Below are 14497 nucleotides of genomic sequence, written 5' to 3'. Positions count from 1 at the left end.
AACAACAGGTAATTGAGCTGTTATTGATTGCTGCCTTTGCGCTGCTACTTCTATGTTTAGAAATGGCAGTCCGAAGGTGATTGCCCCCCGCCCGCGGATGATTTCGTGAGCGTGATCGCAATACAGCAAGCAGAAAGGCAATATTCAGACAAACCACACAGCCGACGCGCTTGTGGGTACACCAGGGAGACGGATCAACTGCTCACCCTTAATAAGGGTTAAAGCTACCATGACCGAGACGACTATGTCATTTGGCTGCAGAGTGGGTGTTTGACAAAGTCCTTGATAGTCCCTCATAGAACTTAAAGTTGCTGAATACTCAAATATCAAACTGGGCAGCAAGCTTCATTCTTTCAGACTGAGTTGGTCACGAGATGAGTTATGCGGTTGATTGCCCAAGGAAAATCGAGGTTCTGTTGAAAGAGTCTTATGACATTCTTGTCCCCCGCCATTGATACCAATCTCTGTCTCATGCTAATCCATCCGCACAGTACGAAGTAAATCAAATGTAGCGATGCCGCCATGTATTTTAGCCCAGCAGTGCGTTTGCATCGCTTCCACCGTGTAAATCAAACAGACAACATTCTCAGAGCTGTAAAAATTGGTTTTCACCTCCACGAGACTGATTTGAGCGGTTACCAGAACTTTCGGGTCCACGTAAACGCCAATGTCCAGAAAGGTAAGCCGGACAGGTTACATCCACACAGGAAAACTTTAATCAGCCCGCAGTTTGGTAACGTGGTCCTCAACCGAGAACGTCAGAAGCGTCTTGAGCGATTGCTTTTGCATGCAAAGTGTGGGCAGCCAGTCTCATAAATGAAATCTCGAGTTATAACGTGTCAAACTTGCGATAACACCAGGGAGGCACAAGCATGGTTTGATTCAACACAGCTGAGCGGGTTGTTGAACATGCGAGAAGGGCAGTTTGAAGACAGGCCAGGGAATACATTTCGCTGCAATGTTCTCTATTCTACGTCATTCACGGGAAAAACAGACAAGCAAACCCCAACATGCCGTGGCTGCAGCGTCTGCAGCGGCAAAAAAGCCATGGTTTTGCACATACGGCCAGTTTTCGGGACGCCACCGCATCGAGCGCGAGAACACTGCGCAATCTGGCTCCAAAAAGGGAGGTCAGACGAGCCCGCCTCGTCAAGCCTGCAGACCTTTCTGGGCCCCATCACTGCAAATGATTCCGCAAGGGCGGGCCACCATCATCAGATTCTCCCACATGTCACCGCGCATCCACTTACGGGTTGCGACCTAGTTAACGTTTGCAAAGGGTGACATGACTCACTCCTCGGGACCAAAAAACAAGACACATGTAGCTAGGATGGAGACGCGCCCGGAGTTGCCCTCCCTGTGTCTGGGGCTTCAGGAGGCGCTCCAGGCTCGGAGTTCTGGACGGAATTAGCGCGCAAAATTAATGGAAAGACACAAGAAGAGATTCTTACATTATCGGCGTTGCCGAGTATTCTATCGTGAGAATCGAGATCGAAAGCAAATTGGTTGAGGGCCGCGACGACTTTTTATTTCTACCTTGGCTGTTAACGAGATTTGTGACACTGTGACTGACTTTCCAGCGCAAGACAAAAGAAACATCAACAAAAAAAGGGGGAAAGCACTCCTGGTGAAAATTGAAAAGAGATTTCTCCCGCAGTAATGTCGTCCAGATTTGTGATTCCAAATTCACCCTTGCAAAGTTGTCGCCGAAGATCCAGAAGGGGCGGACCGTCCGATCGACTGGCTGACAATTTCGCATCCAGTTCCTGGCTGACCGTCTTTCCCAAAGATAGGCCGCATGCTTTCACCTTGGCGGCATAAATACAGCCTGATCTGCGGTGCTTCACAGCCCAACTTTCTCCCCCACCCGTTGCTCACAAAGTCCAGTCGTCGTCCGAGTCCGAACTTTCGTCCCACCTGTCGAGCCACTCGTCGAAACTATCTCTTCTTGGCGGAGGATTCTCGTCAGGACGCAGGACGTCCTCCCGCAGACAGTCGGCCCAACTGGGGAGAGGCGGCACGGTCTCCCAGCTAAGCGGGTCGTGCGCGAACCAGTCCTCGTTCCACTCCTGCTCGCCGCGGCCGCGGCGCTCCTCGACGATCCGCTCCACGTCCCACGGCAAGCCCACGTCGAAGTTGCAACGCACGACCGACTTCTTCTCCGCAACGTCTCTCATGGCCCACGGGAACCCTTCGTAGATGTATCCATGGTCGGACTCGGCGGGTCTGTAGTGGGAGGACCATCGCCGTGGGGCATGCCGTGGTGCTCCAGGGCCAACGCCTCCATAATCCACGTGGCTACGTTTCGAGGGACCTGGTTTGACCTCAGCTTTGGGTCTGGTACCCATTCCGGATCGACCCTAGAGTCGGGGTCTCCGGATAACCAATCTGGGCGAAAGACGTTACCCCACAAGCTGCATCTCCGTTCAATCCGTAGCAGAGGGTTCTCCTTGCAGAACGGAATGAGGCCTTGGACATGGCATGCCGGTTGCGATACGGCTTCTCGGTCCTCGTTCAGAATTATGTTACTTAGATGCGCCCGGTTGTGATATGGTAAGAAATCCAGGAAATAGATAGCAGACGCGGCGGCGGAGAACCTATATTTTGAGCGGTCATCTGACCTTGGAAGATGGATTTCGAAGTCTTCATCATCGGGTGAAGGAACTGGCCACCCGTTGTACGACATGATTTGCGCAATATCGTCGTCCGTGGGGATAATCCAGGGCTCAATGGAGCAAGCAGCAAGGCCGTGATAATCAGGCACATACCCTCCGACCATCCGATTCCTGGATGGCGAAGTCCTCTCTCATTGCCTCGTTGAATTGATCGACATAGTAGCGACACGCAAGCCGGAGGGCGAGTCTAACAAATTCCCGGTATAGCGAAGGCGCCTGGCCATAATTCGAATCCGGAGGCGCCACGAGGTCCGTGTTCGGGTTTCCGCCCCTCAAATGCTCCACGACAGGCATGAAAACCGGGTAGGCGTTTTTGAGTGCATCGTACACTGGGCCTTGGAGGCATCTGCCAAGGTTTCTCATCATGTTGAATATGTTGCAGTCCACGCCCTCGCTCCTGAAAGCTTGGAGTCTTTCACCGCGCTGGCGGAACTCATCAGAATAGAAGGTCCAGAAAGCCACCGTGTTGACGCGCAAGGCTAACCCGCCGTGAAGCATTTCTTTCGCAACAGCCCGGCAGGTGATAACGAGAGCCATTTCGATGGGCTTTCCATCGGCTTGCGTAAGCCTGCACTTGGCCACACCCCGGAGCTTGCCCGTGAAAAGCGCCTCAGCATCGCAGATATACCCGCCATCGACGACCAAATAGGCGCGATAGATCATTTGTCGCAATTCCAAAGGGAGTTGCAGGAGGTTGAAACGACAATCCATCTTGAGGTAAGGCCAGCTGTGATAAAGGCGTGCATGAGTGGTGTTTCTGGGGGGAAAGACGAGACAGAAGCTTGGATGAAAGCGGGATGGCGGAGTGGGCAGGGGCAGGGTATTTATGCCAAAATCAAGTTCAGCCACATAGGTCACCAGCCAGCAAGGTTCCCACTGACACTGACCACCGCCACAGCATACAAGCGCCACAGAATCAGCTCCTTCACCACCACCATCGCCACGGCCATTCCCACCGCTCCCTTTCTGTCGTCAGATAAGCATCGCGCTAACAAACGCGTCACATACGAAGCCAAAAGATTGATGTGAAGTATCACATTTATAGCCGAGGTACAATATACAGCAAGGTACAGATATGGAAAAGGACCAAGCAACCCTAATAGATATAACCCAAGGTGTGAACACAGAAGCACTATACTCAGTACTGGAAGACACAGAGGTCTCGAGAGAGACGAAGACGAGGTAAACAAGGTACGAATAACTTTTCCTCTGCCTGGACGTCAGTCAACATCACACCCAAGGGAGAGAACAGGGACCAGGACCTACCATGGCAGCCTCGGCCACCAAGGTTACAGGAACCTTGCCTTATATAAGGAGAGCAGCAGTGAGGTAAGTAGCCAGTACTCCATCCATCAATCAACACGATGGCAAACCAACAACTTGACAACTTCAACAACTAGAAAATAATTAGACACTGTCGCATTCAAGTAGACGAAATGTGCACTTACCAACTTCGACCCAGAGGGCGCCGTGTATGCCAACCCTCCAGCGGCTGCTGAAGGTATGCGAAGGCTACGGTTGGGAGGAGTGCAAGGGTTCCTTGCAGGCACCACTAGGCTCAGCACCAGGGATACCATCGCTGTGAGAAATCAGTATCAGCTACATTAAAAGATACAATTATCTGATTCGGTGAGGTACTCACCCATGTTCGTCTTCGGTGCCCGCCTCCAGAGGCAGGCTGGGCTGCGGCTAACAGGCTCACAGACGAAAGCTCTATACCACGCCTACAGGAGGTGTCGACAGGAGGTAATGGATCAGACGGAGCGGGATCTCGCCACGGCTCTCCAGGGTCTTTAGCATGTTAGACAGCACCATAAGTTGTAGAGTTCAGTGTACTCACGATGAATATGCTGCCTACAGAGCCGCTCTGCTGAGGGCCTTGTCGATCGCTCAGATCGCGTAGGAAGGGCAGGATGACTATGCTCACGAGAAGTTAGCGACGAGGCATTCATACGAGATTGAAAGACGAGGAGGAAACATGATTGCATGTGCAGATGAAAAGCGAATGCCAAGGGTAGTGTACGACAGCGGTCAGAGGTGACGGTAGAAGATGGGCGACGAAAACGGCGTGCCTGAACGGTCGACAAAGGTGTCGAATGAGGCCGGTTGATGGAGATGGCAGACGAAGGTGGCGGTGGCGGCGGTGGCGGTTGACACAGGTCGTAGAAGGTGGCGGAAGAATGTGTTGAATGGGGACGGCGGATGAGGTTCGACGAAGATGGTTGCCGAAGATGGCAGACGAGGGTGAAATTGGTGGTCGACAAGGATGGCGGAAAGTATCGGATGAGGATGGTGGTTGAGCGGTCGACAAAGATGGCGGAAGGTGGTAGTCGAAGATGGTCGACAAAGTTGGTGGTTCAAGGCATTGGACGGGGATGGCAGGCGGAGGTAGATGGTGGTCGACAAATACGGCGGGCGAGGGCGGAACGGCGGGCGAAATCCGGAAAGGAAGCGGCGCAAGGAAGGAAAATAATATGCAACAAACAGAAAAGAGAGACGCGTACTCACAGAGTTGAGGGATAAAGCAGTGTACCAAGACCTAAATCATCAGCAAGCGCATCGTCAACTGGCGTCGAAACTTACCAATACAAGAGAAATTCAAACAAATAACAGGCCACTCACACCCCAGGGTGGGGGGAGGGTTACAGAGAAACATGGTGTTCATTTTCCTATCCGAAGAGGAATATCATACACGACGATGTCTCGTACCAGACGAGAACGGAAAAGCCCTGGTCCTGACCGGAAGACGTTCCTTCGTCCACGAGAACTGCTCAAGCTCAAAGTTCTTCAACGCCCATGCTGAAAACGGCCCCGCGCACTGTGTCAGCAGATACCTCAGCTTCAACCGCCGCAAGTCATCGTCGCATTTGCCATAATCCGCGGGCAATAGCTCCCTCCTCTGCCGTGCCAGGCTTACGCAGTCGAACAAGAGGTGCTCCACCGTGTGCTCGCCCTCGCCACAGGGACACATGTTGGTATCAGCTCTCTGCAAGAAGATAATTAGCAATGTGGCCGGGGAGACGGGAATCTGGGGGCTCACTTACGTTAATGGAGAACAGATTCGCGTTGAGGCCATTGTGGCCAGTCCTCATAGGGAGGAGTATGGTGGACTGAGCTCTGGTCTTGCCCAGGTGAATGCTCATAATGTTGGTGCACCATTCTCCCATGTAAGTCACCGCCTCGTAACCGCATGTTCGAGGCGCTTTGAGAGCATGCCTTTCAGCGAACTCTGCCCAGAGGTAGGCGCTCCTGAGAACACCCTGTTCGCGAAGGTAACGTCCGACACCCACTTCTCGGCACCCCCAATTTCGATGCCCTCACATTTATACACATCAACTTCAACCAATATTTATATGTATTATGATGCCACGACGATGCAACTTTCGCTGTCACTAGGGTTTTCAGACTCGCTGGATTCATCTGTGCTACTTTCAAGTTCGCCCGCCTCGATTTGAGCCCTCCGAATGGCCTCAATATCGGCAAACTTCGAATTTGGGCTCATTTTGACCTTCTTCCGTTTCCTGACCCTACTGGCATCAACCTCTGCTTGTAGTGCCTCAATTTTTCGTTGGGCTACTGCCAGTTGGTATGCCTTCTCATCAAAGCCCTTTTGAACCTTCCGAAAAAGCAGGCGCTGCGTATGCTCATCGGTATCCAGCTTACTGAACAGGCTGAACTGATCCTGAAGCTCATCCCTCTTCTTAGGGGTTAACCAAGGGACTGCTGATATATCTGCCGCCTATTTTTCGCTTGCTTTACCATCAGAGAGCCCTTTGCAGACCTGACCAGCTGGTTTGGCAGGGGTTAACATGTTCTCAAGCAGCAGAGGGCTCATGAGGGGTCTAGCCATACTGACAGGCCACAAACCAGTCTATTTCCAGCCACTAATAATATTCTTGCTTATCAGGGCTGCCTTACGCGCCTTGCCATAGCATATAACGAAATTTCTCTTGCCCACAACTGTACCAGCATCCCATTCAGCCAGTAATCCAAGCTCCTTCTTGTATGCTGCCTTAAGGGGCCTAAAAACCAACTGATCAAGTGGCTGAAGGACGTGTGACGTATATACTAGTAAGAACAGCAAGTGTATCTTGTTCCTGGAGCATATATATATGAAAGAAGTAGTCTTATAGCTTCTATGACCATCTAAGATCAATAATCTGGCCTCTAAGGGGTCCCCTAGCTAGGTTAAAGGGATGAAGACCTCTGTTAACCACTTAACAGCTATAGAGTCTGAAGTCCACCCATTTTCTATAGCTTTAAACTTCCAGGATTCATATAGCGTCAGTTCAAGAGGGAACCACTGCTGCTCGACATTCTTACCCTTATATATAACAAGTGGAGGCAGTGCCTTGCTAGTTGCAGAGATACACTCGATCAGAGATGTCTAAGCATGCGATCCAGGCTGTTTCTTGCAGATAGAACAAGTTTCTGACAATCTAAGAACAAGCCCATTTGATCCTCTACCTTCTAGGATACCAGTCTCATCCATATTGTATCGATTGTAAGCCTTGATAGCCATGATCTCAGGTATGGCGAGGTGCTTGAACTATTGCCTGATTATATTAGTTGAAGCTCCATTAGTACGCTGGGAATCGATTGCTCTGCTTCTTTGGACCCTTACAGATGGGTTTCTCTTAATAAAAGACTGTACCCAGTTCTTTCCAAGAGGCTGGGAGTCTCCATGGATCTGTAGGATGCGTTCAGCAAAGTCCTTGAGTTGCTGATGGGTTGGAGGAAGGCCTAAGGCAGCCTAGATTCGAACCCATTCAGCCAGATGACTTTCCTGGGTTGGAGAAAGCCTTTGCAGATCAGAAAACGCTATATCTCGCGTCTACACCCCCTTCATTCGACATTATAGTGTTGATCGCAGCACACCATGCTCAAATGCAGCTTTTTTGATAGATTGACCGTTTGCGATCGCTTCAAGGGCATTAGTAATGTCATTTTCGGTATATGATGGCATTGAGACCTTATTATGCGTTATACAAAGTATGGTAAGAATTGAATAAAGATTGATGAAAATATTAAAGATTGAAGTTGAGGGGTATTCATGGCGGTGAGCGATTTTTGGGGTGCCGAGAAGTGGGGGGTGCCGAGAAGTGGGTGTCGGACGTTACTGATTGAACCATCCTGAGACGTTTCGCCCCAGACGGACGGAACGTTCCAACCCGTAGTGTTGCACGATTTCATCGCGAACGAACCCAGCCTGTTGATATGCCACCCAATATGGATGTACATCAAAGCACGCAAAGGACCGCATACGGTGAAAGGGACGGCGCGCAACCTTCAGCATCCTCTCCCCTTCCAGAGTGTTGGTGTTGCGAACTCGATGGGCCGTGGCGATTCGGTGGAGCGCGACTTCTATCGGCTCGATGTTGAGTTCCTTCTGCAGAACCATGACTGGCGTTTGGCTGTAGGCACCAGAGATTTCCACGAGACATTCGCGCTGAAGCCGATCCAAGCGAGCGATGAGCTTCTTCGTGATTCGGAATGGCTGGCCCTTGCCGTCGGCGAGAACGAACCAGCAAGCACAGGCGTAGGTGATGATGGGTCGCACGCTCGTGATGTACAGCCTCCGCATATCGATGAGGTTAGGACCCATGACGGAGCTAGAGATCCGCTTCAGAAATCCCAACTTCTTCTTCACTTTGGACTCGAGCTGCAAGGCCAAGCAGTTAGTTTCTGACAATCGAAACGATTGAGCAGCGATGGGTCACTTACATTGGCAATGTGGGCATCCCACTTCAACGCCGGATCCACCATGACGCCAAGAATTCGAAGGTACTTGGGGGCCTCGGGGTCGACCGAGTTGTTGATGACGTGTTTGACGGTCAAACCAGGAATGCGAGGGTACAAGTCGCATTTCTCGTTACGAGTGAAGTGCATCACCTTGTACTTCCCAGGATCGAACCGAATGCCATTGGGAGTTGCCCATTCCATGACTTGCTCGTGATACTTCTCGAGAATTTCGCGGTTCTCCTTCAATGTCCTGGATGTGACAAGGATATAAGAGTCGTCGACGTAGGAAAAGGCGAAGACGTTGAGATCGGGATGGAGGCGCTCAAACTTCTCTAGCATCGGGGCGGAGAAGAAGACGAAGAGGATGGGAGAGAGGGGGCTGCCTTGAGGAATGCCAGTGTTAACGAAGGACTCCTCTGAGACATAGCCGGGAAACCGGAGCATTGTCCTCCTGTCAGAAAGGAAGGACCAAATTAAATTGACAATCCAATCGGGCATGCCCTTACGTACCAGGATCCGAAGGAGTTCAGGACGATTGACGTGGTCGTATGCGCCTGATATGTCGAGACTGAGTAGTGTCGACCTCCACTTCTTCTTGTTCCTGGTCTTGACGCAAAAGCCTCTGTAGACCGGTGACAAAAGAGATTCAATGCACTTGGTGGTGCAGCGTCCCGGAAACCCAAATTGCATCCGGGGAATCAGCCTGCGCTTCACAGCAAGCTCCTGAATCCGCTTCGCAACAACCCTTTCCAGAAGCTTCCCAAGGCACGAAAGCAACGCCACAGGACGCCAACTCTTAGGAAGAGAAAAGTCCGTCCTGTCGAGCTTCCGTAGCACGACAGTTATCGACCGCTTGAATTCATCTGGGTGGTATTCCAGCCGGAGACACGCGTTCATGATACGCGTCAAGTGAATGTAAAAGACGCCTGGACACTTCTTGAAGACGTCGACAGCAACCTGGTCAGGGTCGCATGCCTTGCCGGTGGATGCGGCCTCCAGGGCCCACTTAAGGTCATTCACATCTGGCGAAGACGTTGTGGAGATCGGTGCTGTGGCCTGGAAGCGTGTTAGACACATCCAGTTCCTGCGTTGTCTGGTATTTCTGCCTGTGGAATTCGGGCCCGGGCATCTTCTAACAAAAGATTAGCGGCGTTGAGGCCGAATATAGCGCCTGAGACCCCCACGCACCCCGCACGCCGTAATCGGAGATGTTTCCACCTTCACATCTCCTCACTGTGGCCGCAGAATGTTTAGTACGGTGTTCGTCTGAAATCGACTTCCGATTGGTCCCACCCGGTGCCTGCGCCACAGCCGCCAATCAAAGCTCCATCAAGTTCAATCGCCCCCGTCGCCTCTGATCCAGCTCCAAGCCATTCAGCGCTGAAGCTGGCTGCCAAGGCAGACCAATTTTGTCTCATTTGGTAGGCCTGCGATTCACGGCCAAGATCTTCCGAGACAGCGACACAATCGCCTACTACAGTCTGCAACGGCGATTTATGAGTACCTTTCGACTCCTCATTTCCAAATCGCGTCGTAGCGGCACATAACAAGTAATTACTCTTCAAAGTTTCTCTCCCAACTGTGTTTGTGGACATTAGGCTGGCAAGGCGGAAGGCAACCTATGCCGAGCATGTTCCACTTCTCAAGCCCTCTGTTGATAAACACACAAGAATCAGAAACCGAACACAAAATAGGACTTTTCTAACTGCCATTGCAAAACGGCATTAAACCCTATTTGAAAAGCCACCAGCATCCTTCAAATCTCACCAGGGGCACGCCGAAGAAAATTCTACATCATGCGTTTCAAACCCTCTCAGGATTAAGAGTCTACACAGGCTAACTAATTCTACACATCTCAACTAATGAAAAGCAGCGGTGGAGCATGAAAATGCGTCCCAAACCAAAATTTAAACTTCTGATAACATGATTGAGCTGGTGAACCTCCCAGCGTACGACAAATCGTTTCTCAGATGGCGTCTTGGAACAGTGCCAACTTTAACATCCATAAAGAATACATCCACCATAGCATTTTCGTCGCGAGATGGCCATGTCATGCACCGCATCAGCGCCCATTCGCTTTCTCAATCCCACGAGTACGGAGCAGATCGATACTATCTTCAGCCGTCTCTTCGTCAGAATCACTACCGAACCCCAACCCTCTCGAAGCGGATCAAAGGGAGCGGAATCCATCGTCCAACTCCTCATGCCTCCGTCAAGGATACCAGTTCCCTGGGTCATGTCGTCTTTGATCCGCGAGCTCGGACATGAATATTCATCCTGTTCCATCTCGCCATCGACCTCGACTCAAACAGCATCACTCGCCCGTCGAAACTCATAGATGATTTGCAGTAGTCTATAAGATGGGGAAGCAATCGTAAGTGCAAATCCGGTTTAAACCAATGTGGCGTGCTGCCTAGCTTGATCTTTTCAGTGCATGTCTTCGACTTTCGCTTGCGGGACTTGGTATCAGGTGAAATGACAACCATTTAAGCGTTCTAAGAGTCTCTTTTTGCTGAGGCTGAATGCCGTCTCCTCCACCCTGTCCCTTGTCGTTAGCGTTCGTGCTTTCAGGACTTTCATGATTGAAGTAGCTATTTTGTTTGTGTTGGTTCTTCTGATTTCATTGATAGCATTCGACGAGATCGTCGTTGGGCCTTGATCGTAGCTATCAGCCAAGCCATTTGCGGCGAGACCGAAAGAAAATGACATATGTCATTAGGATCTGAATTAGCCCACAGTGTATGTTGGCGATTCAGCCAGTCAAAGGGCATTGCACCTGGAGTGCCGCGCATTACTTGCAGATGTTTAGCACTTCCAATATCAGCGACTGGCCGCATTCCCATAGGTACACTCAATCGCGTACACTTTCAGATGAGGAAGACGTCTATTCCTACGAGAAGTATCGCTAGACTTGGAATAAGTCCTCAGCGAACGACAGATATTGCTGTGGTAAAGAAGGGTGAAATATGCGGAGTCTCCACGTACATCGTTATGGCTCCGACGATTTTTGGTCTCGGTCCTGGTTCATTTAACCGCTACTCCATTCAACTTCCTGCAATGATTGAAGCTGCTCTGACGCGAAGTCAGGTTATCGTCGCCGCAGAAGGTCAAACGGCACAGAATCAAGTTCCTATCCAATAGCTTGCGCATCGTTTCGTGCTGTTGTTGCATAAGATATCGGCCAGTGGACCTGTACCATCAGATAGAGGAGGCATCTACTTTCGTCAGTCTGGACGACACACTCATCTATAATTTTTCTGAGCGGCTTGCGGAGGTGTGTTTTGATTTGGGATTCATCAAATTACGCGACGTGAGTCGTGTCTCTCTTCAAGAGGACGCGAATCAACAGGCCATGGGTGTGCTGGAGCGGGCCGAACTTTCGTTCACAGCAAAGTAAGCCGCAACAAGCTCATGTCATCACATTTAATCAACTTACAATCATTAGTGCACGTTGCAAGGTTGTCCTGGCAAGAAAGCTGGGTTGGAATCCCATAATGGCGGACTCTTGGTCGACAACCTTCGAGACTCAGCTTCATTCCCTACATCAGACCCCGCCAAAACCGCGAGAAATGCAAGAATACCTCAAAGATCAGGCGAATAAGAACCGAGCCAAACAATGGCATATTGGAGCGAAAGTTTGAACATGGTTGGAAGACACGTCGGCACTGTAAGCTAGACAGCAGCCAATCGCCGCTCAAGTTCTATTGTTGTAAGTGCAAAAGTCGAACGTATTGAAGTGGGTAGGGCGCCTACCTAGCTAGAAACCACGCGTACGTAAGCAGTGCGCGTACGTATTTAACGCCCACGCGCGTATGCAGATTAGCAGCGTTCTTCTTAGAAATCAACATCTTGCAGCGGTCCTTTTGCCGCGCCCTGCATTTTGTTTCTACACACAACCACCCCCCGTTTCAGTATGTATTTCCATACTTGTATGTCCATATGTATCGACCCTTTCCGTATCTCATACGTCTAACGACAGCATTTGAATTATGCATTTGCGCGAGACTTTGTAAGCGTCCTTTGCATTGATGCGTACATTTGATTGAGCCTGGAAATCGTTACAAGGGACCATGGAATCAATCTACATCAACCTGAGAGCGTTCGCCCGCAACTTCTTCTCGTAGACCTTTTGTCGGACAGCTGAACGTACCAAGAACGTCCCGAAATCATCAAGTAAAACCCTGTGAGATGGCTAATTTGTTCTTGCCCGTGCGCCAAGTTTTGAAGAATACTGCGCCGTGCCGTTTCAATGTTTCCTCGAGCAGAAGCTGAGTCTATCGGGACTGCGGCAGGTACAGGGAGCTAAAGTGGCCCGTGGCGGTAGATAATCCCTCCTTCGGGAAATCGAATCGAGCGAGAATGCGGCCCATGGCTATAGAGCCTTCGTCGTCCGCAATGATCGGCTGTCTCCAGCACACACTGTCCGCCGAGAACCCAATAGCTTTGGCCTTCTCCAAGATGTTAGTCCTCTGGAGCGCTATCAGTGCCCTTCCAAAGTACCCGGCTGCTCGGGGCGAGCTGTCCACGACGTCATTCTTCTCAATAACATGAACCTTTATACCGGCGTGAGCGAGATGTACGGCGATAGACTACCCCACTGGGCCTACCCCCACGGCAACCACACTCATGGTGGAGACATAATTCGCGCTTGGCTTGTACATGTCGTCCGCGGTTTGTGTCGATGAGTGGTGTAGGAAAGAAGAGCTGAGATAACCATAAAGAGTTTGAGATCAGTGCATCCCCCGATCAGCATTTCCTTACATTGCGTAGTAGAACTTATATAGACCGGAAGGCTCCGTGCGAAAGTTTGACCGATTCACAAGGCAAGGATGGAATTTTGTTCCATCTGTTCCCTGCAACAACACTGACTCGGCGGTGTCACTAAGATAGTGCCGCTCGACGTCCTGTCGGCTTCATGAGAAAATCCGACTAGTACTTTGCGGGCTTTTCTGCATGGTGAGAAATCGTCGACTCGGTCGAAGTTTGTGATAAGAACCAGTAGTCACACCGAAACCAGATGCGTCACTTGATACAATCGGATGATAGCCAGCGACAAATCCGCGATGGTCCGCTATGGTCGGGCCTAGGGGTCTTCCATTGTGGTCGACCCGGCCGCATGTGGGATGCTCGGCGGTTTATCACCGGCAATCTACCGAGCATCCTGTCTGACGGAGTAGCCTTCTGGTAATTTCCAAGCGGCAATTGCAATAACTCAAACGCGTTTCCATGATATACGCGAGCGGTGAAAAAGCTGGCAGCCTTCGATTTGCAACATGTCGGGCGACCGGGTTTGGCTCTCTAGTATCCCTTTCGAGCTCACGTAAACTGATTTGTCTGTGCCGCCTTTGACCTGGGGTAAGGCTAGGACGTTCCCAGCCTGTCTATTTTCAAGTTCTTAAGACCCGCAGTATGTCTCTGATCACCAGGCGGTCGCGCTCATAGATTCAGACGTCCACAAAAAGATGAGGCCTAAACTTGATAGTTCAGCCTCATGCCCTCCAGTACCTTTGCCAGCTATCTTCAGACCTTGTGCCTCTTCACTCTCAAGATTTGCCACTTTAAGCCGACTGTCTAGCGAGGCATCTAGGAAACTTCTGCCAAATATATCAACTGCTGCACGGACGGCCAAGCTGTTGTAAAAGTTGTTTCCTTCTCGCGCTAATCTCAGGATACATCAAAAGATTCAGGCCATTGTCATTCTATCCCTATGACATGGCCGCTAACAATTGCGCCGACGATCCATTCCTACGTATGAGTTTCTGCGATTCTTTGGGTATGCTTGAGGCTGTCGTGTTATGCAGTTACGATCTTTATAACTCATATGGGGTGTTGGAGAAGCAATTTCAGCGCGTCCCACAGCGCATCGCAAACTGCGCAAAGTATTCTTCTTCGCTGAGCTCCATATCACACGTCATCTGCCAGGTTTTAATTAATCCCACCGGCAGCCTCATCTCGCCGCCCATGCCGCACGCAGTCGCGTGGTATTTCCGCCGGTCTCAAGGCGGCATTTAGGCATTGGCCGGTATGGGAACAATAGCGTGGGGGTTACTTGCATCGTAACATGAGAGGACGAGGTACGC

The 14497-nt window shown here is 50.7% G+C and overlaps 2 protein-coding genes across 2 annotated transcripts; both read right to left on the bottom strand.

The window, feature by feature from the left end:
- Positions 1–2756: 2756 nt before the first annotated feature.
- On the bottom strand, positions 2757–3386 carry CGCA056_v010493 (uncharacterized protein; the record flags this gene model as incomplete). Its single annotated transcript, XM_037325740.1, has 1 exon — positions 2757–3386. The coding sequence occupies one exon, from the start codon at positions 3384–3386 to the stop codon at positions 2757–2759; it is 630 nt and encodes a 209-aa protein (XP_037175065.1).
- A 2647-nt stretch (positions 3387–6033) lies between these two features.
- CGCA056_v010492 (putative RNA-directed DNA polymerase from transposon X-element) lies at positions 6034–9494 on the bottom strand (the record flags this gene model as incomplete). The annotated part of the gene is made up of 5 exons (XM_037325739.1): positions 6034–6395; positions 7143–7224; positions 7300–7365; positions 7963–8337; positions 8400–9494. The coding sequence occupies 5 exons, from the start codon at positions 9492–9494 to the stop codon at positions 6034–6036; spliced, it is 1980 nt and encodes a 659-aa protein (XP_037175177.1).
- Between the last annotated feature and the right edge of the window lie 5003 nt (positions 9495–14497).

This window comes from Colletotrichum aenigma (genome assembly GCF_013390185.1).
Source record: "Colletotrichum aenigma strain Cg56 chromosome Unknown KSG_Cg56_contig07, whole genome shotgun sequence".
Taxonomy (NCBI): Eukaryota; Fungi; Ascomycota; class Sordariomycetes; order Glomerellales; family Glomerellaceae; genus Colletotrichum; species Colletotrichum aenigma.
This window is presented reverse-complemented; position numbering and strand designations above follow the sequence as displayed.